The sequence below is a fragment of the Osmerus mordax genome, chromosome 2 (genome assembly GCF_038355195.1).
Source record: "Osmerus mordax isolate fOsmMor3 chromosome 2, fOsmMor3.pri, whole genome shotgun sequence".
In the NCBI taxonomy this organism is placed as follows: Eukaryota; Metazoa; Chordata; class Actinopteri; order Osmeriformes; family Osmeridae; genus Osmerus; species Osmerus mordax.
In genome coordinates, this window is record NC_090051.1 from 13,622,631 (window position 1) to 13,647,747 (window position 25,117).

The window sequence follows — 25,117 nt, forward strand, 5'->3', positions numbered from 1 at the left end:
CGGTACCTTTTGTCTGTCACTAAAACCAACTTGCAGATCTATCAATCAAGATTTATCCAAATTCGTTCACCGCCGATTTGAGTTTTTTCGTTTTTACGTGAATGTTGTCTTCTCATGTTTACGGAAGCTTGCTTTGCAGTTGGTGAGTCATTGATGCGCCCTGTGTGATTGTTTACCGAGCCATTGGATGTTTTCATTTTTAATCCGCCTTACCCACCTCTATATATCTTAATGGAAGACACACTATACAGCACATATTTGTCTGTGGAACCGATAATATTCCAAATAATAGGTTTGCTATACGGAAGTATTTGTTCAAGGTTATCATTAATTGAAACAGCACATCCATCGCTCTGTCAACTCAAGAGACGAGGCTTATAGAGTTTGGTTTCTGCTTTGTAGGCCTATTGGATTACTCCCCCCCTCTCTATCTCTCTCCCTCTCTCTCTCTCTCTCTCTCTCTCTCTCTCTCTCTCTCTCTCTCTCTCTCTCTCTCTCTCTCTCTCTCTCTCTCCCTCTCTCTCTCTCTCACACACACTCACACACACTCACACACACACACACACAGGGTCATCAAATTGATGTCCATCCTGATCATCAGTCCAGCTTACATAATGCAGGTTAGGTCTTTCAGATGTTTGTGGACACCAGACCATCACACCTATAAGCTTGGTGAACATCCCATTCCAAAACCATGGACATGAATGGAGTTGCCTCCCCATTGCAGCTATAACAGTTGCCATTTTTCTGTGAATGTTCCAGCCTGGTTCCAGCCTGATCTGTACGTTCCTGTTTAGAAGATGGGCTGGACTGTAGTGGATACAGAATTATACAGCTTGTACATAATACAACTTGGTGGTGCATCTGCCTCTCAGTTTCAGCAGTAGCTTAGACCAAAAGCTAGTTAGTTAGCACTGTGTGGCAGTTAGCGTCACAATCTCTGTCAGACGATGTGTCTCTTTAACTTGCCTGTGGGGCATGTGTCCACCCACTAAATACACAGGCAGTCTCAGAAATAGAGCAAACTGCACAGGTCAGGTTAGGAGTATTTTGGTTTAAAACCAGCCAGACTCACTGCACACTTACAGTAGTGTTGTGTTATAAGTGATTTGGACCCTGCTTCCATTTTCCCCTTTAGATCTACAGTTAATCAGTTGCTCAAGTCGAATTGTGTGTGTGTGCTCTTGTCTTTATATCCCCCTGTTCTCTGACACTCCTCCTGCAACCTTTGTTTGAGTGCAAAGATTAGTTTACTTATCCATCATCCGAAGTTGTACATTGTGTTTGCATACCCCTTAAGTAACTTGGGTTGGTCAGCCTATCCACTGAGCTTTTGTGCTATGCAAAGCATCCTAAAGGCATTACAACCATAGTCCTGTCGTTGGAGGCTGGTGCGAATATCTGGTGTGTAAAATGTGCTTAGTTGAAGCTGGTGGAATATCTGGTGTCATTTACATTTACATTTACATTTAGTCATTTAGCAGACGCTCTTATCCAGAGCGACTTACAGTAAGTACAGGGACATTCCCCCGAGGCAAGTAGGGTGAAGTGCCTTGCCCAAGGACACAACGTCAGTTAGCATGACCGGGAATCGAACTGGCAACCTTCGGATTACTAGCCAGACTCCCTAACCGCTCAGCCACCTGACTCCTGGTGTCTAAACATGTGATTTTCTTTCTTGCTTTGGGAATTTTTCCATGATCCCTGTAATGTGCTATGTTTGAAGGTGAATATAATGGCGTTAATGCTGATAGCTTTTGCCATTCAGGAAACTAAGAGATTATGTAATAGGCCCGCTGTCTGTCTGCCACTTAGAATGCAGTGATTACTCATCTCTTTTTCTCTCTATAAGGCTATATCTCTTTTCTGCCTGCTTTTCAGTCCTTCTGAGAAACAGATAGGTGCAAGAAAGAGAGAGAGTTTAAGCTATGGTCAATGACAAAATCAATCCCACACTCTTGTGTGAAGATATATTTGTAGTCAGTCAGCCTGCCAGTCAGTCCTTCAGGTACTAGGGCCCGAGTCTTAAAAGACTGAGGCTCTACTTTGAAAAGGCATCTACACTTTGCAGTCTTTCATAGATGACAGACAGACATTCACTGTTTTACTGAGCTGCCTGCTCAGCTCAGGCTGTCTGGTTGTGGAAGTTTTTTGACTATGGTTGAATACCAGACTGGGGTGTACAGTAGAGCAAGTAGATCCCCAGAGCAGGGAGCTTCATGGTTATTGCCTTCCCTACACCATTAGACTGGTTCTAGAGCACTACTCAGAGCACTGTCCGGGAGTATATTTATTGATAAAATGGATGGGTCAGCTGTTCCCTGGACTTCTCTCTTGGTGTGGACTGATGCATGTTGCCCTCCTCTCAGGCAAGGCACGTGTATCCAGGCTAACACCCCCCTTCCTCTCTCTCTCTCTCTGTCATTCTCTCCCTCTCTCTCTCTCTCTCTCTCTCTCTCTCTCTCTCTCTCTCTCTCTCTCTCTCTCTCTCTCTCTCTCTGCTTAAACTACAGATGTCCAGATGTCTGCTGCTATAATCCTGTCTGCCCATCTATCCCTCTCTCTCTCTCTCTCTCTCTCTCTCTCTCTCTCTCTCTCTCTCTCTCTCTCTCTCTCCCTCCCTCTCTCTCTCTCTCTCTCTCTCTCTCTTTCTCTCTCACACTCTCTCTATGTATGTGTCACACTCTCATATCTTGTACATCATCTCAGTTACATTCACATCACACTCTTGCTATATGCAGCAGAGCCAAGCATGCAGGCTGAGATAATGGATAGCTTTTTCTGCTATATGTGCAGGAGAGGTAAACAGTCAGCACTTGGACTCATTACCTTCTCTTTCCCTGTCAACTCCTTTCAACTCTTCTCTTCTCCGCCATGTGTGTTTGTGTGTGTATCCCTGAGTATGTAATAATTGATGTTGCCTTGAGGTTTCCAGAGCACACATTCAGTGCCTTCGTAACTAAGTGGTACAGACATATCCTGAGTAGGGAATAGGGATAGATTTCTTGAAACTTTGTACTATCACCTTTTATTTTGTAATACCTCCTCCTCATCCCGGTCCTCCTCGCCTCCCTCTTCTCTCCTCCAGACCCACAGTTTCCGTGCTGGGACAAGACTGAGCCATCATGGATCCCGAGGAGGTGGAGCTCCAAAATGACTATCGTTACCGTGGTTACGCAGCCGTCATCGAGAAGGCGCTGCGAAACTTTGAGTCCTCCAGCGAGTGGGCGGACCTCATCTCCTCCCTGGGAAAGCTGAACAAGGTAGACACACACATGCAACACAGCCCACATTCAGTACTCACAACATAAAGAAAAGTGAACACTGGTACATATGTGGTTGGTCTATCATTGGGCCAAGCGACACTGCTATAGAATAATATTGTTGTTTAAACACAGATAACGCCCAATCAATATGAAAAAGTCCTCTTAGTTTCAATGGTTTCAGTCTTATATAGAAGGTTGGTCATGTATTCCTGTAAAGATGGTGGTGCTTTGTACTGCATGCACTGTTACCAGTAACTGTCTCTACCTCTGCTTTTGAGCACTGATCTCAGTGCCCAGCCTGTACATAACTAGTCTAGTGGTGTCGTCCAACACCCAGCCTGTACATAACTAGTCTAGTGGTGTCGTCCAACACCCAGCCTGTACATAACTAGTCTAGTGGTGTCGTCCAACGCCCAGCCTGTACATAACTAGTCTAGTGGTGTCGTCCAACGCCCAGCCTGTACATAACTAGTCTAGTGGTGTCGTCCAACGCCCAGCCTGTACATAACTAGTCTAGTGGTGTCGTCCAACGCCCAGCCTGTACATAACTAGTCTAGTGGTGTCGTCCAACGCCCAGCCTGTACATAACTAGTCTAGTGGTGTCGTCCAACGCCCAGCCTGTACATAACTAGTCTAGTGGTGTCGTCCAACGCCCAGCCTGTACATAACTAGTCTAGTGGTGTCGTCCAACGCCCAGCCTGTACATAACTAGTCTAGTGGTGTCGTCCAACACCCAGCCTGTACATAACTAATCTAGTGGTGTCGTCCAACACCCAGCCTGTACATAACTAGTCTCTAGGGAGCCTAGTGTGTGTTGTTCCGCTGCCTGCTCCACAAGTTTCTGCTGGGGACTTTGGACTATGAGGAATCTCAAATTTGGATTAAGTCTCAAGGAGAGGAGGAGCAAGAGAACATTGACAATCAGTCAATCATTAAGCTGTACACCACACATAAAAGGAACCAGTTCCTGTGCAGGAGATTTTTTTGGGGGGGGTTGTTCTAAATGGCCTCTCAAAAGCCAGCCAGACTGCAGTCTTTGTGTCTCACCATGTCTCCCTCTGTCTCTCCCTATCTGCCAAACTTCTCAATTTCTTTCCCTGCCTCAACCATTCTCTCTCTCTCTCTCTCTCTCTCTCTCTCTCTCTCTCTCTCTCTCTCTCTCTCTCTCTCTCTCTCTCTCTCTCTCTCTCTCTGTCTCTCTCTGTCTCTCTCTCTCCCCAACCCCCCTCCTTCCTCTAGGCCCTGCAGAGTAACCTGCGGTATTCCCTGCTGCCTAAGAGGCTGATTATTGGGAAGCGTCTGGCCCAGTGCCTTCACCCTGCCCTACCCAGCGGCGTCCACCTCAAGGCCCTGGAGACCTATGATATCATCTTCAAGATTATCGGCACCAAAAGGCTGGCCAAGGACCTCTTCATCTACAGGTATGCGTCTGTTTGTGCTTACACTATATATGCTGTAATAGCTGAAACACACACAGGTTCCTTTTTAGTGTAGGCTCTGATGTATGTGTTTTTGTGTTATGCATGTGTGTATGAATGCTGTGTGTGGGTGCGCATGTGTGCGTTTCTGTGTGTTGCAGCTCTGGCCTGTTCCCCTTGCTGGGTCATGCTGCTATGGCGGTAAAACCTGTCCTTCTGACTCTGTACGAGCGTTACTACCTTGCCCTGCAGAGGGCCCTCTTACCCAGCCTGCAGGCCTTCATCACTGGGCTACTACCTGGCCTGGAAGAGGGCCTGGAGGTGTATGACAGGTAGACACACACAAATATTTGCTCTCATGCTCCCATACATTCACAAATAAACACACACAAATGTACTAAGGCATAATGGTAACAGTAATCCCTGAACAGTAAAGAGCTTATTTCCCTGCAGGACGGATGCGCTGCTGGTGCGTTTGTCTCTGCTGGTTGGCCAGCAGGTGTTTTATGGAGCACTATGGGGCAGTGTGTTGGTCAGTCCTGTCATCAGACTGCCTGCATCCATCTTCATCGTCACACACTTTGACCGCATGGCCTCCCCCAGCCAGCAAACACATATGCTGGGCTACGACAACGGCCTGGTGGTGAGTCTGCCTGCGTGCGTTTGTCTGTTAGTTGTCTCTGTGACAGCTGACAGAGTTTCTCGTCGATTGCAAGGGACCTCCTGATCACTAGTTGCCAAACTAGTCAATAACATGAGCTATTAGTAGGCTACATGAGTTTGTCCCCTGACAACCCGTACATCCCTTTCTCCTAGATAAAGTCTCTTCGCTTGGCCCTTCAGGACTCCAATGTTCTGGTGCAGAGGAACATGCTGGAGATCCTCCTCTACTTCTTCCCCCTCGCCACCTGCCTGGTTAGTGTATATTCACTGTATGTGTGTGTGTGTGTACTGTATGTGTTTGTTTGTGTGTGCATTTTACTCTTGTTGAATAACTTCACTTCTTCCAGAAGGATTATCAAAAATAGAGTCTGAGACAGAATATCTTTCAAAAAGTCAAGGTGGCTCTTGATGGTTTATTTCAGCACGGCAGTTGTACACAGGTATAGACAAAACGGCAAAAGACCCTCAAATGCCCCAAACATCCTCTTTTTATAGACTGATATGAGGATCAGACCCCCGCCCTGCATAATGCACTGACGTGACCTTCTGGAAGGTTCTATAATCCGTTCCTGACCATTCCCAAAACTGCATACACCTTATCTGGCTGGAGAAGTTGTTGACAACTTCTTTACTGGTGATAAAGCCCACTTCACTTCACCCCTCCTTCACATGGCCTTGTCTTGTTTTCTTCACCTCCCAACAACCCCACTTCAACCCTTCTCCACCAGAACGTTCCTCTCCTCCAGTTTCCTTGGTTCTGGCAGAACCTGTTACTTCAGATGCTTGACTTCGACCCCTTGGGAGTAGATACAGCTATTGTTCCACCACACCAGATGTATCCCTTCAGACCTCCTCCTCTTTCAAGCCATGAGCACCCAGTTGATGAGTCTAGCGATCCCTTTATTAAATACTAACAGCCCATTCTTCTCCAAAACACACATGCATTTCCCATCTTAAGTTGGCCAACCTATTTCCCCATCAGATATCCTCTCTATTCTGGTTTGATCCTGTTCAGAGTATAATGCTACTGCGTAGGCCCCAGTCCGCCATCTTAGGCCCCAAATCTCTGACCCCGTGTACACTTCTCTGGTTGCCACCTTCCCAATAATCAATTTCCCACCACCCTCTCCCCTGTTTTCCCACCAGCACCCAGTAGAGAGCAGTATTCCTATGACGGTTGAAGACATGATCACAGTGGTGTCGGCCGCCTCTCTTACTCTGCTGCGCAGAGACATGTCCCTCAACAGACGCCTCTATGCCTGGCTCCTAGGTACACAAACACGCTACAAAACTGTCACTTTGGATCAAAGACCTTATGCCTTGGTGACAGATTAACGTTTGTTTGTTTGTGTGTTTGTTGGTTTGTCGATGCTGTCTCGGCATGTCCAGGCACAGACATTAAGGGAGGTATGGTAGCTCCAGACCCCAACCTCTCCACCACTCTTGAGGAACACACTGCCAACTACTTCAACACCTACTCTAAAGACCTGCTCGTACAGGTGAGGACAACCTTACCCACACTATAGTGAGATGCCTCACCAAGGTTGCACATATTTACTTACTTACACTATAGCAACCAGCCGTCACAATTAACATCACCACCCACCTTTCGAGTTTTGTGGTTAGTGTAGGATAGCCTCAGGGCTGCTGAGCTGGTGTTGTGGGGAAAACAAAACAGTTTACTCTTTACATGAAACATCCTATTGTGTGTGTGTTCTCACTCTGGGGTGTCTGTCTTAAGGCTCTGATCAGCATCCTGAAAAACAAAGATGTCAACGTGGAAAGCATGATCTGTTACCTCCGACCTTTCCGCATCATCATCAGCCTTCTGGATAAACCAGAGATAGGTAAACACACAACGGAGACAGAGACAAACATTCTCGATTTCTCGACCTACATGTCTCTTTCTTTCTATGACGATGATGACGTTGATGAAGGCGCTACACTCCGCAGGTCCCCCAGTCCTGAGCAGTGTGCTGCTGGAGGTGGTCAGGGCATTCTACAGCTACTGCCGAGAGATGCTGGGGGAGGACACCACCACCTCGAGCCTCTCCAGCAACCAGCTGGCCAGGTGGGAGGAGGATGAAAGACCTAAATATCAACATTAGTATGCCTTGCTGAAGTGAATTGATAGTTTGAGAGATGTATTAAAGTAACAGTAAAACCCAGGTAAAGAACCATCAAGTGGGGGCACATATGCATGTTAATCACACAGGTATGTAATAGAGCAGAGACAATGGGTACAGTCAATGGAAAGTTACAGGTGTACACGACAAACTAGTTACATGCATAAACTGTCCTTGAGAAGAGGGGGGGGGGTACTGAGATACTGAGAAAAGGTCAGAAAATATTGTGTGTCGTAAGAGAATAATATGAGGGAGGGGGGGGCACACTGTTCCCTGTTGTGGAAGCTGTGGAGGAGGAGGAAAATAGATTATTAAAAAAATGGACATCTGACTATGTTGTTGGATGATGGACAGATGATGCTGTTATTAGTTGATGGTGGGTTGAATGGATTGATTGGTTTTTATTAAAAAATGTGTTTGCACAATTTATTGATACACAAAGGGACACAACTAGAATGTGTTTGTGTTGTGTGTGGTGTTTGTGTGTTCCAGTCAGTTCAAGGAGAACAAGAACTCATCAGAGATAATTAAAACAGTAAATTTGCTGGTGAGCTCTATGGACATTGAGTATCTTTGGGACTACATGACCCAGTTATTCTGCAAAAGCATCAGGTAGGACAAAAACACACAGTACACACGGTTCTTAAATACCGCAGAAATACTTCATATGATGAACTATTACAATACAGTATTTATCAAGGCTGTGTCTGACCAGATGTGTTCCTTCTCATTTTCTGACCCCCCCCCACCCTCGCTCTGTCCTCCCTCCCTGTCTTAACAGGGATCCAGTTGACCAACCCTCCTTCCATCAGCCGGAGAAGAGCCAACCAGCTACCTCTGTCTCTGAGATGTCCAACCTTATCATATTTCTGCTGGATGTCATCCCTCTGGTACAAACACACTCAGGCGCATGCTCGCACATAAACACATCCATTCATACAAGTAGGTGCACAGACATGTACACACATCTAAAACATATGCCTGCTTGTGTGTGTGTGTGCATGTGTGTGTATCCTTCCCAGGAGCAGCATGCAGATATCCAGTCCCAGCTTCTGCCTGAGATGTTGTGCTCCATGCTGCAAGCTCTCAGGGGTCACATGACCACCCTGGACTTATCAGATCTGAGACAGGGCCTGTGTGCCTGCTTCAAGGTGCTCTGCAGGATCCAGATGCCCGTTGCTTATATGGACATGGAGGTGGAGTCTTCTACACAAGATGCAGAGTTACAGATCTTGGAAGAGGCAGACAAACATAGTCAGGTAACATAGTTGTGTTCTGTGAAAATATTTTGATTTAGGATTTATTAGGTATTAAATCAAGTGATTATCCATTTCCCTCTCATACAGGCGAATGAGAATTGTGGAGAGAAGGACCACGAGGCCAAGGACCATGGTAACGGTATCCTTAACAATCAGGAGGCCAATGAGGAATCAGAGCCAAATAATGGTACCAGACAGGAGGAGGAACCAGCAGCAAGGGTGTTCCTGCCTCTACGGTCCGAGGACAGTGGATTGGGCATCAGCGCCTCTCCATCAGAGCAGCACCTCCTACCAGGGGTGGGGCCTGGGCCCGAGGGTACAGAGTCATCCGGGGGTGGGGGGACTGTGTGGAGGATGAAGGGCAGCATGGACACCATGACAAAGTATCTGCAGGACATCCTGGCTTATATAACTACCAGGTAAAACCTCCCTCCCTGTCATGCCCTTTCAAAGTCACTGGACAAAGTTGACAGACATACCTTAGACAGTCTTGATGAACTCAATCGTTCTCGTTCCCTCTCGCTGTTCCTCTGTTCCTCTCTCTCAGGTACCTGCTGGTCCAGGTGGAGGATGTGAGCGGGGGGCAAGAGGATGAGGTGATACAAACCGACTCTCTAGCGTCCTCTCCGGGGAGGAAATACTCCTTTGGGGGTCGGGAGGGTGCTCAGATCTCCATGCCTCAGATCAAAAGCAAACTGACAGAGCTCTTCAGCCCCAACAAGCACAAACTGCGCTCATTTTCGGACACGGCCTCAGACCCTTCCACGGAGAAGAGGCGGGGCAAAGCAGGGGCACTAGACTGGGGTGGGGGCTACATGCCGAGGGGAAGGGCGGAGATTACCGAGGTGTGTCGGCAGGCTTTCACAGCAACCTGTCACCTGCTGCTAGAGGCTACAACCTTCCCTGTCTACCTGACAGAGCAGGAGAACCAGGATCTCTACAAGGACATGTTCAACAGCACGGGTGAGACTGATGTACACACACCTACACACACACACACGTTAGACCTCCCCACACCCACACACAAGTCTTGGAGACATTTTGAGAGTAAGAATCGAAACAGTAATTGCATGTTTTACCATCAGGCAATGATGTGGGCAGCCTGCCAGAGTGGCTGAGGTCCTTGATGACCCTGTGCTGCCTATCCAGAGACCATCATGTCCAGCACACTGCTGTGTCATCTCTGCTAGAGCTGGTCAACCATTCACAGTCCCTGGCCCTGGTCATCCAGGACAAGACCAGACGCCACCAGGCAGCAGATACCAACCCCTTGAGTGGACGCCTGCAGATGGTCACCATCCCGCCCATCTACCCCGGCCTGCTCAGTGTCATCGAGGAGGGCACCGACTTCTACCAGGTCAGAACCCTACTACAGACATGATGATGATTATGATCATGATGGTCATAAATCACACACTGGTTGGCATTTAGATCATGTGAGGCAATCTACTGTATATTCAGGGCACTGGCACTGAAACAGTGTTTGTGTGTGTGTGTGTGTGTGTGTGTGCGTGTGTGTGTGCATGTGCTCGTCCGTCCAGCGAGTGGCCCAGATGCTGTGGAGCCAGCTGGACACAGAGAGGAGGGAGCAGCACATCTCCTGCGTGGAGCTCTTCTATCGACTACACTGCCTGACACCTTCTGCTAACGTCTGTGAAGACATCATCTGCCAGGCTCTACTGCACAAGAACAAGGTAGAATACACACACACTGCACCAATCATACCCAACAAACTGTTGTGATAGAATTTTAGGATTTATGTAGGATTAATGTGTTTTAAATGTGGTTCATTTATAAGAGACATGCTGGAATATCAACTTATGTTGTTTACAGGAAGGGGAGATAATTAAGCTGAGTTTGTAGAAAGTTGAGAGGTTGAGGAGTTGAGAGGTTGTAAAGCTTAGGAACTGTTGGGGGATTTTTTATGATAGGGCAGATGGCTAATAATGTATTAGCTATTTATGAGGGTGATGAACCCACAAAGGACAGTTGACCGTTTTGGATGCTCAACTTCTGGAGTTTTATGACTTTCTGACTTGGAGAGAAATGCAGCACGAGAGTTTTTATCATCTGGGGAGAGGAGCTTTGGGACGTCAGGTTCTGAGGCTGTGTTATTTCAACTATGATTACATTGTCTTAGGAGTGGGCTAATGATGGGAAGAGACTGAAAACAGATACATGTCTGGTTTCAGTTCAGGAGATCATCGTATAGAAGTATGTGTCCCTGGCCCTCCCTCGTACTCCTTCTAGAGCTTTCTATTTTCTTCTGGCACCATATCTGCTGTTGTCCTTTTCTCAACTTTCCAAAACTCCTGCTACCACATTCCTTACTAACACAGCCCAATCCTAGGCTTTCTTCCTGACCACTGGATACCCCACATGCCTGCCTACCTGCCCTATAATCAATAAACCCCGAAAATCCATATCAAGCATGGTTTTTAGTGTTCTGTGTCCTGTCTTTCTCTTGAGACCATGCGCCTGGAGGCTCTCAACAGGTTTTCCATTCTGTGGCATCTGACACGGGACATCCAGACCAACAGAACCATGTCACTCAACCGCTCCTTTGACAGGTACTCAATTATCTTGTCACCTTGTAGTCTTGTTATCAGTAGTCTTGTAATCAGTAGGCATGTTGCCAGTATTATTGTAGTCAGTAGTATTGTGGGCATTGGTCTGGTAGTCAGAAATTGTGTAGTTATAGTCATGTAGTCAATAGTCATGCAGTCAGGCTAGTCTTTGACTCTGTTACAGGTCGCTGTGTGTGATGGTGGGCAGTCTAAACCGTTCTGATGGGTCCATGAGTGCAGCAGCCCAGTGCTGGTTGGTCAGAGCTCTGTCCCTCGGCGATGTGGCCCGCATCCTAGAGCCTATCCTGCTCCTCCTCCTCCACCCCTCCACTCAGCGCTGCTCTATCCAGAGTTACAAACTCAGCCTCACCACAGGTCAGCCTGGCAATGTGTGTGTGCGTGTGTTTTTTCTCATCTTGTGTATGTATTTGGCATTTGTACTTAGTTTTTGCAAATTTCCTCGCCTATTCCCAGGGAACCTAAAGTTGCTTAGTAACAGAAGCCGAAGCTCTACCAAGGGTTCAAGGACATCTACGGATGCCATGGCAACAGAGAATACCGCATTTGATTACACAACCTTAGTGGACAGGGAAGCCTTGTGGGCAGAGCTAGACAGCAATCCAGACACAACCAAACCCTCAGATACCGTGACGGCCTCCCACAGCGGCAGCGAGGAAACAGAAGAGGAGGATGATGTGGAGAAGGAAGAGGAGGGCGAGGAGGAGAGCGACCACACAGAGTCAGCTGACACCAGTGGCGCCCAGGTCTCCACGGAGAGCTCAGGATCTGCCCCCTACCGCAGCAGCACGGAGGAAGGAGGTTTGACCAATGGCCTGCGGAGAGTGGAGTCCGGGCACACGCAGGCCTCGGATTCACTGTCGAGCGAGGAGGAAGAGGACCTGGAGCTTGAAGCCATGGCGAGGTCCCGCCTGCTGAAGCAGGAAAGGGAGAAGAGGGAGGCCGTCAACTCGCTTTTCAGGCATGTGCTGTTATATCCTCAGGCCAGCGGGGGGCAACATCTCCTCCAGGGCTTGACTTTACTGTCTAGCCTGCTGAGGAGTTCTGCCCAGCAGCCGCTGGTGGACGCCCTCTCCTCCACCTCCTTGGACACGAGCTCCTCCTCCCACCTCAACCTCGTCTCCAATCTGCTACAGCGCCACCAGCAGGCCCTGGAGGGCGGGACGTTCTACGGCCACCTGGCATCCCCCACCGCTACAGCTTCCCCACCCCCAGTCTTGCTCCTGGAGGTGCTGGTGTCCCTGTGTTTGCGCTCTCTGAGGTCCCACTACCCCTCCTACCTCAGCCTAGGGCCCAGGGACATGCAAGAGAACCGGGAGGTGCAGGTGAAGAGCGTGGAGATCCTGACCTGCCTGATAACCCAACTGGTCTTTGTGGTGCGTGGCCAGCAGGAGGGCTTGGATGTGGGCCACAGGCGAGGCCAAAGCCTGAGGAATGGATGCAACCTGGAGCCCATCCACAAACTCCTCTCTGGGTGTAATGTGCAGCAGTATGCCCTGCTCTGCCTCTCGGCCTCCATGTACATAAGTCAGAGAGGGGCAGAGAGGGAGGTTGGTGGTGGGGGGGACTTGTTGGAGGAGCATGGGGGACTGTCGGAGGAGAGCCTGGTCCACCTGGGGCAGAGTGGGGGGCAGGAGCAGTACCCGCTCCAGATTGAGCTGCTCAAGCTTCTCCAAGCGCTTATAGTCCTGGAGCACCATATCTGGCCAGGGGGGTCAGGGCACCCTGAAGACTCCCCCGCTGCCTCCACCCCTCTAACCCGGGAATGGCAGACGGCCGTCCTGTTCCAGCAGTCGATCAAGGCAGCTCAGTACGTCCAGACCCAGCCCATCACAGCACAAGGCATGTTCGTGTCTGCGGCGGCCAGGGCTCTGCAGCCTCAGTACGGCTATGGCATGCACCCCCACTGGCTAGCGCTCCTGCGCGGCTCCCTGCCCTACCTGGGTAGGTCTCTGAGCATCATCGTGGCGCCTCTCATCACACAGATCTGCAAGAACCTGGATGAGCTGGCCAAACAGTACGAACATGACGGGGGCAAGGCCACACAGAGGTACGCATACATACGTACATGCATGCACACTGTACACAGTTACCACTGTCTTTTTTGGCCGTGTGTCGTGAGAGATATGCATGTGTTTAACTTATGAGTCAGGTGGCTGAGCGGTTAGGGAATCGGGCTAGTAATCCGAAGGTTGCCAGTTCGATTCCCGGTCATGCCAACTGACGTTGTGTCCTTGGGCAAGGCCCAACTTGCCTTCACCCTACTTGCCTTGGGGGGAATGTCACTGTACTTACTGTAAGTCGCTCTGGATAAGAGCGTCTGCTAAATGACTAAATGTAAATGTAATGTAATGTATGTTTATTTGTTGATGTCACGTTAATGTCTTCTCTCTACAGAAGAGAGAATATCGCCCCTGACTATCCCCTGACTTTGTTGGAAGGCCTGACCACCATCACACACCATTGTTTGCTGGACCATAAGGTGATGCGCGCACACATACAGCACACTGGCACATTCAATCCTACGTTTCTCAATTGAATTGAGATTGAATAGATCTTTTTCATTTCCTCTCCATCCTGCTCTCACACTCCCTGTCAGTCTCTGGTGGCCTGTGATTCGGCAGACGTCCGCAACGTCCGCAACGCTGTGATCGAGGAGTTGCCGCACATACTCAATAGCATGGCTCTGCTATGGGGCGTGGTCAGGAGGGAGGAGTCTCAGAGAAGGGGCTCTGACTCCCCCCAAACCATCAAACATGCCTCCGTGTACTTCAGAAGCGCCAAGGTGGGAACCGTGGGAAACGTGGTTTTGTATGCGTGTGTTGAAGCGTGAGTGAACATGTGTGTGATATGTTCCGTGTGTGTGTGATATGTTCCGTGTGTGATATGTTCTGTGTGTGTGTGATATGTTCCGTGTGTGTGTGCAGGTCCTGAAGCAGCGTGTGCTGGACCTGCTACTGCCTCTGACAGGCCAGTATGGGGTCCAGCTGATGGCCTCAGTAGGAGCTGTCTGGAGCAGCAGAAGAAGCAAGAAGAGGCACAAGAACAAGGTGAGAAGATTCTGTGTCTCACTCGCTCTCTCACAAGCACACGTACACTGGCTCACAACAACACGTTTGTCTCTCGTTTCCACTTCTCTCCATCTTTCTCTCTGTCTTGCTCTCTTCTCTCCTTCTCTCTCTCTCTCTTCAGATCTTGCCTGTCGCCAGTGAATCTCGTCTGACAATCGTGGATCTGGTGACATCACTGAGCACACTCCACGCAGAAACCATCCTCCAACTAGTTAAAGAGGTGGTGAAGAAACCTCACCAGATCAAAGGAGACAAGGTGCACGCACATGCAGTCACACACTCGCTCACTCAATCACACACTCATTAACATATGCACATGTTAACTGTGTGTTCTTCTCCTTCTTGGTAGAAGGTCACTCTGGTAGACATTCCCATGCTGCAGTTCAGCTACGCCTATATCCAGAGGTAAAAAGAAATATAACATACAGCCTCAGACATAACAGGACTTTCACCTGTTACTGACTGTATTTGACCTCCTCTCTCTCAGTGTTTCATCCCAAACCCTCCAGGAGAATGTGGCACCTCTTCTCAGTCTGCTGAGAGAGTCTGTCCAGCTCAACCTGGCTCCACCTGGTCACTTCCTCCTTCTGGGGTCAGTCAGATACAAACACACATATACACACACACACACACACACACACACACACACACACAAACACAAACGTCCCTGTTCTCTCCGCTCTCTCTATATACACACACAAACTACCATTTGCCCCTGTTGTGTCTTCTACATATAAACAAACGGTAGATGTATCATTTTTCTCTGACAGCGAGCAAGGCTTGATAAACACTAAAGCATACAAGCTCAATGTCAAACTTCTGTCTCAGGATTCTGAATGACTTTGTAAACCGGCTACCCAACCTGGACAACAAGAGGGACACCAAGGACATGCAGGTCAGCCAGCTAACCAGTCATCCGGGACCTGCTGCTATGGTTAGTGCCAGAGCTATAGGTTATGATATGGTTCTGACTCCTCCATCCACATCTGTCCTCCATCCCACACCAGGAGGTGACTCAGCGGATCCTGGAGGCAGTGGGTGGGGTGGCAGGGTCTTCTCTGGAGCAGACCAGCTGGCTCAGCAGGAACCTGGAGGTTAAAGTTCAGCCCCAGGTCTGCCCCGTCGATGAGGAGCCGGACGATGTAGACACAGACATTGACCTCTACGGTAACCACAAAGACCACACACACACACACACGGGCAAGCACACTCACAAAACTGAGCGCATACTCATGCACGTTATGTACAAATACATACACACAATCTTCCTACTTCACAGAACAAATTGAAAGCAGACCTTTCTGTTTGTCATAGAATCTTAATTCTCCACACACAGACACATACATATCCAAATCAAACTGTAATGTCAGGAATCTCTGTCTGTCTCTTTCTGTCTGTCGGACGTGTAGTGTCACATATGAAATTGTTTGGACGTGCGGTTTGTGACAAATAAATATAAACGTATTTGCCACCAACAGACACTGCGCTAGTGTTCACAGGTTTCCTGTCAAATGAGGAGAGGTAAAAGGGATGGAGTGAGTCAGGTGGCTGAGCGGTTAGGGTATCGGGCTAGTAATCTGAAGGTTTCCAGTTCGATTCCCAGCCGTGCCAAATGACGTTGTGTCCTTGGGCAAGGCACTTCACCCTACTTGCCTCGGGGGAATGTCCCTGTACTTACTGTAAGTTGCTATGGATAAGAGCGTCTGCTAAATGACTAAATGTAAATGTAAAATAGTTGGTTAGCTTTATATTCATCACCACAAATCTTTAGCTACCTAGACATACAGTAAATTTTGGCTTTCAGCAGTTAACTTAGCTAGCAAGTGTAATTCAATTTTATATTGTATGTGGGTACAAATTAGGTACAGTGTACAGTTACAGATACAATATGTACAGTTAAATGTATGTGGTTTTCAAGAGTGATTTGAATTAGGGTTCCATTTTCCATTGTCCATTGTTCCATTGTTCCATATCAATTGTTAGCTTGCAGCTAACAGGAAAGGAGATAGTGTTGTGTAATTTTTTTAAATTAAGATGAGGCTGCTCATGCTGCTTACACAATGAGGCTCTTTGTAATTCCTCTCTACTTAGGGTCAGTGCTGACCTTGGGCAGGTGGTTACGGATAAGATTCTTGGCATAGGGCCAAAAACAGTGCATCTTGACTTCGAGCTTAGGCCTCTGCCTGCAAAGGAAGATGTATACCTACAGGTGGCCTTCTCCCTCACTCCTCAGCCCCTGACACCCAGATCTCACACTCAGGCTCAATATATTATATCATTTAGTGGTAAAAAATGATCAGTCAACAGCTTAACATATAGTTTCCAGTAATATAGAACAATACTAAAAGGGTGATTCGAGAGTTGAATTTTCAATCAGATAAATCCATAATCATAACAAATCTTCACAATCTCAACAGTATGGTGTCAATTTCCACATCAATAGGTCAGAAGGTGGTGAAGGCTATAGAGGGAATGTTTGACCAGTTAGCTGAACTGTTCTCATGGACTGACCACCCTATGGGACAACCTACCCTTGGGGATGGGAATTTTCTAAATGCTTCCATTTAAGACTTTTGACCTAAGGGGTAACATGAAAGGTCAAAAATGCTGTCTATTTAACTAGAGAAACTAGCAGCCAGTCACAGTCTGCAATATACTGTACATTTAATTAAGCTACCTGATGATTGGCAGAGTGATGGAGCCATTGATCCCTCAAACGGGCACGGCACTAGTACAGATATACTTGACTGAGAAATTACCTGTGATTCCAGTTTTGTATTCAGACCTCCACCACACTGGACCAAGATCAGAAACAACAGCAGAACCTGCCATGTCATCATAGAAACACTGCTGGCATTGAGATGGCGGCGTGCACGGACGCATCGGCTCAACACTCTCTCCTGTTAAACAACTTTTGTTGCACGTCCAATGTGTAATACCAAGGCATTCAAATTGAAATTCCGATAAAAACAATGCTGAGCCTGTACTTCCCAAACCTACCCCAGGCCTTTTAACTATGGAAATCCATGTTGGCACCCAAAGTACTGTACCTCCTGGCCGGCTTCCTAGGAGCTGACAGACAGACAGATGGGTTTGCATGGTCAGCCCAGTGAAGAACAGATCATAAATAGTCAAGAATTTACATCTGTATTTGCCTTATCTTATCTTGTCTCATCTGTGGCGGTTCGCTGGTAATACTAGAGCCAACACTTAAAATTATATTATGGTGCAGGACAGCATAAATGAGACACTGAGACGGTAAATTGAAGGTAATATATTGGTTGTATTTCTTCTTTCAGGGACGACAGAACCTAGTAAGCACACTGCCATACTAGGTGTTCACAAAGTAAAATAAAAACACTGTTTACGTCAAAGCAAAACGTTAACACAAAACAAAGAAACTACAGGCGGTCCCTCAGGCGCCATTAGCACGAGTATCCCGGCTCCGTGCTCCGCTGTTCTCCTTCACATTTTCTCCCCCGTGTTCACCTAATCGGGGCCTCTTAAAGAAAACACAATTAGGGTCATGCATTTCACCTGGTTGCTTCTCCCCGTTACTTAATCATGTACATTAGGTTACCTTGGGCCTACCTCCCAGGAGAGGGTGCCCACGGACCCAGTATTCCACCTGAACCATCACACATCCTATTTCCCTGGCTCTGCCCCCTTATTTCCCTGTGATGGTCTTCTATGTCTTATACAATGTATCCTCCTCCCCTGTCTCTCCTCCCTCTTTAGACTCTGTAGCTCAGGCCAGCACAATGGTGTCCTCTTCTGCCCCCTCTGTCTACAGTGTACAGGCCCTGGCACTACTGGCTGAGGTAAGTGTGTGTGTGTGTGGCTGTGGCTGTATTGTACACACTTTGGGGGGTGTGTGTGTGACACTTTGCTCCCTTTCTAGATCCTGGCCCCTCTGCTGGACTTGGTGTATCGCAGTGATGAAAAAGAAAAGGCTGTTCCTCTCATCTCTCGTCTCATGTACTACGTATTCCCTTACCTGAAGAACCACAGGTAACAGTCACATATCTTTCGGCATAGTAACAGTGTCTCAGCTAAACAAAAAAATCTGAAAAAATCTGATTTTAGATACAGGCCATAAAGATTAACCAGAGTAAAACATGGGCCCCTTTTTACACAGCCTGTTAAAGCTGGGAATGTTGCATCTTTATGCCGCCTTGCAGTTCTGTGTCAAAGGCACAGACACGGGATGGAGGGTCATTGTTGTAACGGCAATAAGCTGGCATCGAAGTCAGTAACAGAGCTAAATCGATGTCTGTGTAAAAGGGACAGCTGGCATGGCGAGATTATGCACTCTAACAACAATGATGATGTCACGCCTCAGATTCCGGTGGCATTACGGCTGCATGCAATGTAAAAGCACACATGGGGCAAATTAATGCCGGCTTTGTTGGATCAGGGTAAACAAGCAAAGTCGCATAATGACGGGTCTTCATTACAGCCATATTGCGGGATCTCTGTATAAAAGGTGCTATAAACTCTTCAAGTTAAAATAAATCTCTATACCCATCTATCTGTATTTCATCTTTTTCTCTCCAGTGCCTATAATATGCCCAGTTTTGGGGCAGGTGCCCAGTTGCTGGCCAATCTGAGTGGTTATGCATACACTAAGAGAGCCTGGAAGAAGGAGGTCTTTGAGCTCTTCATGGACCCCCTTTTCTTCACTATGGATGCATCCTGCACCCCCCAGTAAGAACATGCTTGTGTTGTGTATTTGTGGGTGTTTTTTACAATGAAACACAGAAGCACTTCATCTCCTGACTACTCCCTTACAGTACCTGTTTATGTTTCCTGCAGTTGGAGTTCTATCATTGACCACCTACTGACACATGAGAAGACTATGTTCAAAGACCTCATGAGTAAGTTTTGTTTGCGTGTGTGTTACCGGCAGGGATGAGCAAAGATACATTCAAATGTATCTAAAAATAAAATACCAAATACCTTGATTTTAAGTGTATAAAAATAAATGATAAAATACAGCAGCCATTCCAGGTATCAAAATAAACTACTGTATTTTTGTATTTTAAAAATACAAAAAATACTTTTACAAGAGACCATGAAATCACGTTGCAAACCTTCCATCTATTGGACTATTTGATCTATCCCTTCACCAGTACACTGACTCATTTGATTAAGTCAATGTTTGATTAAAAACAGCTTTTTCCGCCTAACTAGTAAGTCAAGTCAATTTTATTTATCCCACTAGGGGAAATTTGTTTGTAGACAAGTATTAAAACACATTCAATCCATCATAAATACTACATAAATAAAACACATTCAATCCATATAAATACTATATAAATACATAAACTAAATACTAGTAAAGCAATACATCTGACATGTGCAACCAGCAGATCAAATATTCACATATACCTGTGATCAATGGTATGCAAAATCATGATCCTACTGTTGTAGAAAACAGACCTCCGTAGAAGGTAGTAGAAAAAAGTAGTCGAAGGCAAAATATCTTTCAACGGCTCAAGGCAGCTTTATGGTTTATTTCGGCAAGGCAGATGTGCGTTCACAAACACATACAGGAAAAGACAACTCTTGCTGCCCCAACATTCATGTTTTATAGACTAAATGAGAATAATCCCCCCGCCCTGTACAATATAATGACGGCATCATATCGGAAAGTTCTAGTCTGTCCCTTAACCTGGCTTCCTCACACCCCACCCTGCGTGCACATTGTTTTGGCTGGTAAGGTTGTTGATGAACTTCTCTACAGCTGAAAAGCTCATCTTCTACTTACTCCCCCTCTGATGTCCTGGGCTAATGTCCTTGACGTTCAACAACCCCTCCTCAACCCAACACAACCAGACTTTCCTTCTCCTTCATCACTCTCAATTCTGGCCTCGATCAGCAACAACCCATTACTATTGGTACAGTGACTGTAGTCCCTTAAGACTAAGTTCAAAGATGATTTGATACCACCAGCTGCAACCTGTCTCGACCTGAGTGAGTCTACCATACACTTGAGCAAAAACAGCCTATTACACAACAGCCTATTACACATTCCTTTCCCATACTTAGTTTGCCAAACCAATTCCCCCCACCATACTTTCTCATGTTCTGGGTAAAACTAGTTTGGAGTGGACTTTATGAACTGCGCATGGTTTCTTAACTGCGCAGATAGAAGTCAGCCATTTTAGGCCTCAAAACCTGACCTGGGGTAACCTTCCCTGGTTTGCCTTGCTGTCCCATAATCAATTTCCCACAACACTACTAAACAGCTACATCAGTTAGGGTACAATCATTTGGCAATACATTATTTATTTAGCAATCATTGGATACCTATATGGAACTCAAAAACAAACATTTTAGCCCTTTGTCAACAATTATTAAATGATCAATATCTTTAGATGTAGCCAGAAATGCAATCAGAAAGTAGCAACAGAACTTGTCAAGGTATATCAACCCAACTCCAACTACTAATCTCAAGTCTGGGAAAATTACTGAGTAGACCCCAATCAGATGCAGCATCTATACTATAATGCAAGTAATTCAGTCTGTCTGTCTGTCTGTCTGTGCAAGTTTATAGTGTTTTTGGGGAAAACAATTTGATCGGAAACCGGGGCACTGTGCAATGGTTGTAATTTTGCAGGTGTCTATCTCAAAATCTCACGTTTGCAAAATATGTTGTACTGAGTTTGGGTCCACTGTGTACTACATCATAACAAATGTGTAGATGTTTGTGGGGTTCATACTATTTAACAGAGAACCAATATAATACATCATGATCAATCATCATGTAGACTAGTCACAAAGTATTTTACAGTATTTTGTTATGACAAAATACAAGTATGTTGATACAAAATATATAACTATTTCCATCAAACCAAACCAATCAAATACAAATTACAAAATCCTATTTTGTATTTGAAATACGTAATTTAAATACATGTATCATAAATACTTCCCATCCCTGGTTACAGGGAGGATTGATATACTGTATGTATTTAACTTTGTTGCAGGCATGCAAAGCAGCTCGCTCAAGCTGTTTTCCAGTGCAGACCAGAAGCCCATGTTACTGAAGAGGCAGGCCTTTGCCATGTTCAGTGGAGAATTAGACCAGTATCACCTCTACCTGCCTCTCATCCAAGGTTGGGTTGCTTTCACTTCCATCTGTGATGTTCAAGACTTGTGTGTGTTAGCTGGTGTGCATGAACGGTTGAGCGCCACAGAAAAGTACTATATCCTTAATAGTTAATACATCGCACTTAATGCATAAAGATGATCTTCTTCCTTTCATCCACCAGAGCGTCTCACAGAGACTCTGCGTATGGGTCAGACCCCATCTGTCTGTGCTCAGATGTTCCTCATGTTCCGGGTTCTACTGCTCAGGATCTCCCCACAGCACCTGACCTCCCTATGGCCAATCATGGTCACAGAACTGGTGAGCAGGCACTGCCTTGTGCAGACCTCACCTCATGCTGCTTTGGACTTACTGGTGGTGTTCATGTAACACCCGTGGCTAACTCCTGAACTACAGACTTTTATTTTGCTGTCTATGTACTATTGTACTATGTAAGTACAGCTGTAGTAGTGACTACAGCTGTACTTACATAGTACAATGCATGAAAAGCAACTTGTGGACAAACTACTGTACATTTTCATAATTTGTGCCTTAAACTAGCGCAGATGCTGTACAGAGGGTTGTGGGTCACAATATCAGAAAAGCATGCAAAACATTGCATAATGCAACCGGATGTAGTACGTCATTCTGGCAAATACACATTTGATCCATCCACAATTGATGGATGAACATAGACATCAAAACAATATACACACATACACGTGGCACTCTATGCGCAAGCCACAAATTGGTTACATCAAAGCAATGCTAACTTAACCAACAATTGGGATTAATACATCATAAATACATGTGAATATTTCCTGTTGATGTTTATGTCCACTATTCCTGGGTACATGAGAGCTTTCTTACAAAAGTCAAAAGTTCCTGCTGGAACCATGGGGCAACAATGAAAGTTCCTAACTGATGTTGAGATTTGTTTAAAGGGTAAAGCTGTCTCTTTTATTTGTTCAATGGACAGATACGAACATTTACTCGGTTGGAGAAAACCTTGCGGGAAGACAAAGAAGTCTCAAAGTGAGTTAATTGTGATTTCATTTGACTGAGTCAATCAATCAACCCACCAAGAAGCCACCAAGCTATCCTTCTCTGTCGTACCTTCCAGGCTGACTAAGGTGGTGCGGGGAGCCCTAGACAGGAATGGGTCTGTGCTACACTTCTCCCAGGTAGACCTGGATATGTACCTGTCTGCCTGCAAGTTTCTGGACACCTCTCTGGCCTTCCCTCCGGAAAGGATGCCCCTCTTTCAGATGTAGGACTTTCACCACTCAGCTCAACATGGACTTAATGTGTGCCTAGTATGTCTTAAACCTGTGTCTTAAAAATGTATGCGCGTGTGTAGGTACCGCTGGGCGTTTGTTCCAGAGGTGGACGTTGATCGCTACGGTGGTCCAGAAAACAGTCTGCTGAATGAACAGCCGGAGTGTAAGCCGCATGTCGTCAGAGTACTGGAGGGACTGCAGCAACGCTATCGAGTAAGGAAACACACGCACACACAAATTGCTTGACCCGATCAAATCTCCATGTCCAATTCTCACAAGGTCCCATCCTGTCTTGTCCAGGCAATGAACGACCTGAGTGAGGAATCCTCCACAGAGCGTCTAGAGTTCCCCCTCCTCACCCTTCGCTCCCTCTCCTCCATAACCCAGCTATGCCCCTTCCTTCGTACTCTCTGCGGCTCTTTCCAAGGCCCTGCCCCCTGCCTGTTCCCAGACGGCAGTCCGGCACTGCCCTACCCTGTGGCAGAATACCCTGCAGCAAGTACAAACACGGTCCTAAGAAGGCTGGAGCTTATCACTGAGGAGGAGTTCCTGGACGTCATGGAGGGTTAGAACTCAGAATTTAGATGTGGGATTTGCAACTCAAGAGTGAGAACTACAGTTGAAATGTTGAAGTTCTTGCCTTGTCAAGCCTGATCTAGAATCCTTGAAAACATAAGAAGTGGAGCTTAAATTTAAACTTGTAAAATGAATGGGCACAACCACTGAGAGCCATGTTGTATTGTATGCTACCTAAATCTGGAACTGGTCGCAAATGTCATTTTGAATGTTGAGCTAAACATTACTCTTGTCCAATCGTGTAAACCGCATTCATTCATGTGTTATTTTATTTGTAATTACAAAAAATGGGAAAATACTGGAATTTACAGACAATATTGTAATATTCAGTTGAGTTTTTTAGTTAGTTTTTTTTGGGGGGGGGGGATGCAATCTTCTTCTATAATTTGCTTTGAGGCCATTTTGGGTTTTATCTGATATTAACTCTCAAGTACCTATCTGCAAAGTCTGTCAGTTCCCATTCTTTGAATGTCACAGAGATCTTCTGTTTTACTATTGTGCAATAGTGGTCGACCGATCAGTCTGTCAGCTGATTAATTAGGGCGATTAAATGCTTTTTTGATGTACCTGTCATCGGCCGATGCCTGCACTCTCAAGGCCGATTTTGGCACCTTGTTACAATTTCATAATTTTACAGGGAGACGTCAGCCGACTCAGATCGGCACTCCTAACCTCAGATTCTGTGTGAATAGACACAGACTCAGACCTATACTAGGTTTCCTCCTATGGGTCATGGAAGAGGGAATTGAGTCAGAGTGAGCAATTTGAGGTTTGTTGACCTAGAGTAAGACTAGAGTTGCTAAGATTAAAAAGAGACATTCTAACAGCAGCTGCATTGTAACACCAATAAGAACAATTTAACAGGCAGGCTGATCCCTCTAGTTATCTGAGCTTTTTCCTACAAGTCTATGTCTGTGTATCTGCCTACCTGCATGGCCCTCTGAATGTAATGTGCTGATAATGGAGCACTGTAGATGGATACTCTACGTGGCCATTTCTGGACAGGTCTAATGGGACACAAAGAATATTGTGTTTACTTGTATACCTTTAAAAGGTTTGTGAATAGATGAGTGTGTTAAGTGTTAAATCAGTCCCAATGGTCAATAAGATAACTGTTTTATTAGTAATTGGATGAATGTGATGTTGTATTGTGTATCCCATCAAATATGTTAATATAAGAAAATAAATGCTTATTGTCATTTTGTTGTTTTATTTGAGCACATTTTGCGTTTCAGGGCAATAGTTTGATGTGCTAGTACTCATGGTTTTATGCCTCACATCTGAATGTTTCATGGCCCTTTCTCTCAGACGTAAGAAGTCACAAACCTCTGTGTGACAACTGTGACAACAAGCTTGGACCCACTTGTGCCCCCCTAAATGTAGAGTGGATAACTATAAACATTTTGTATTTTGCCTGCTATTGCCTGCAATACAGTGAAGAAAACGATATGACAACAATAATGTTGAATGTAAGTGGCCCATCTAACAGTAGGCTACAACTTTCCCCAGCTCTTTTGTCGAGAGATATATTCGGGGCTAAACTAAAAAGGTTCGAGGCTGCAGCCCCGGCATTAATGGCATGGCGACGCCGCTATGCGTGATCCCGCGAGAGAGCAGCAGACCCCTCTCGTCCGGTCGTTTTAACTCCAGTCAACGTATCTAAAACCATCTCCTCCAATAATTTTTGTTTGATTCTTGAACGTGGCTCATACTACTAGATTTTTAATAGAACAATTAAAAGAGCACAAGGCCCTTCAGTGCTATGGCAGAGCTCATAGGT

At 46.2% G+C, this 25,117-nt stretch overlaps 1 protein-coding gene and 1 long non-coding RNA gene across 4 annotated transcripts; one reads left to right on the forward strand and one right to left on the reverse strand.

Annotated features, from left to right (window-relative positions):
- Window positions 1-24,536, forward strand: dop1b (DOP1 leucine zipper like protein B). 3 transcript variants are annotated; one of them, XM_067261868.1, is made up of 38 exons: window positions 1-142; window positions 3,089-3,263; window positions 4,506-4,687; window positions 4,846-5,016; window positions 5,138-5,327; window positions 5,501-5,599; window positions 6,494-6,617; window positions 6,737-6,846; window positions 7,089-7,194; window positions 7,301-7,418; window positions 7,966-8,085; window positions 8,255-8,363; window positions 8,496-8,732; window positions 8,820-9,151; window positions 9,280-9,695; window positions 9,818-10,089; window positions 10,274-10,426; window positions 11,202-11,302; window positions 11,484-11,674; window positions 11,774-13,367; window positions 13,715-13,799; window positions 13,917-14,102; window positions 14,245-14,367; window positions 14,510-14,644; window positions 14,738-14,793; window positions 14,876-14,980; window positions 15,217-15,322; window positions 15,396-15,555; window positions 18,127-18,209; window positions 18,290-18,399; window positions 18,946-19,095; window positions 19,204-19,265; window positions 21,381-21,509; window positions 21,666-21,802; window positions 22,461-22,516; window positions 22,605-22,751; window positions 22,842-22,974; window positions 23,062-24,536. In XM_067261868.1, the coding sequence occupies exons 2-38, from the start codon at window positions 3,126-3,128 to the stop codon at window positions 23,329-23,331; spliced, it is 6,996 nt and encodes a 2,331-aa protein (XP_067117969.1). In that variant the 5' UTR covers window positions 1-142; window positions 3,089-3,125; the 3' UTR covers window positions 23,332-24,536. The 3 variants fall into 3 exon arrangements, with proteins under 3 accessions (XP_067117969.1, XP_067117987.1, XP_067117979.1); XM_067261886.1 differs by having other exon boundaries at window positions 15,217-15,283; XM_067261878.1 differs by having other exon boundaries at window positions 14,741-14,793.
- Window positions 17,652-19,927, reverse strand: LOC136967909 (uncharacterized). Its single transcript, XR_010879546.1, has 2 exons — window positions 19,780-19,927; window positions 17,652-17,890 (listed from the first exon to the last, which is right to left on the reverse strand). It is a non-coding gene; the product is annotated as an uncharacterized lncRNA (long non-coding RNA).
- Window positions 24,537-25,117: the final 581 nt, after the last annotated feature.

Bases quoted from the DNA above. Each gene is read 5' to 3' on its own strand.
- dop1b (XM_067261868.1), top strand. From the start codon at position 3,126: ATGGATCCCGAGGAGGTGGAGCTCCAAAATGACTATCGTTACCGTGGT. The intron at 6,618-6,736 runs GTACACAAACAC...CGGCATGTCCAG, and splicing joins CCTCTATGCCTGGCTCCTAG to GCACAGACATTAAGGGAGGT. The intron at 7,195-7,300 runs GTAAACACACAA...TACACTCCGCAG, and splicing joins TCTGGATAAACCAGAGATAG to GTCCCCCAGTCCTGAGCAGT.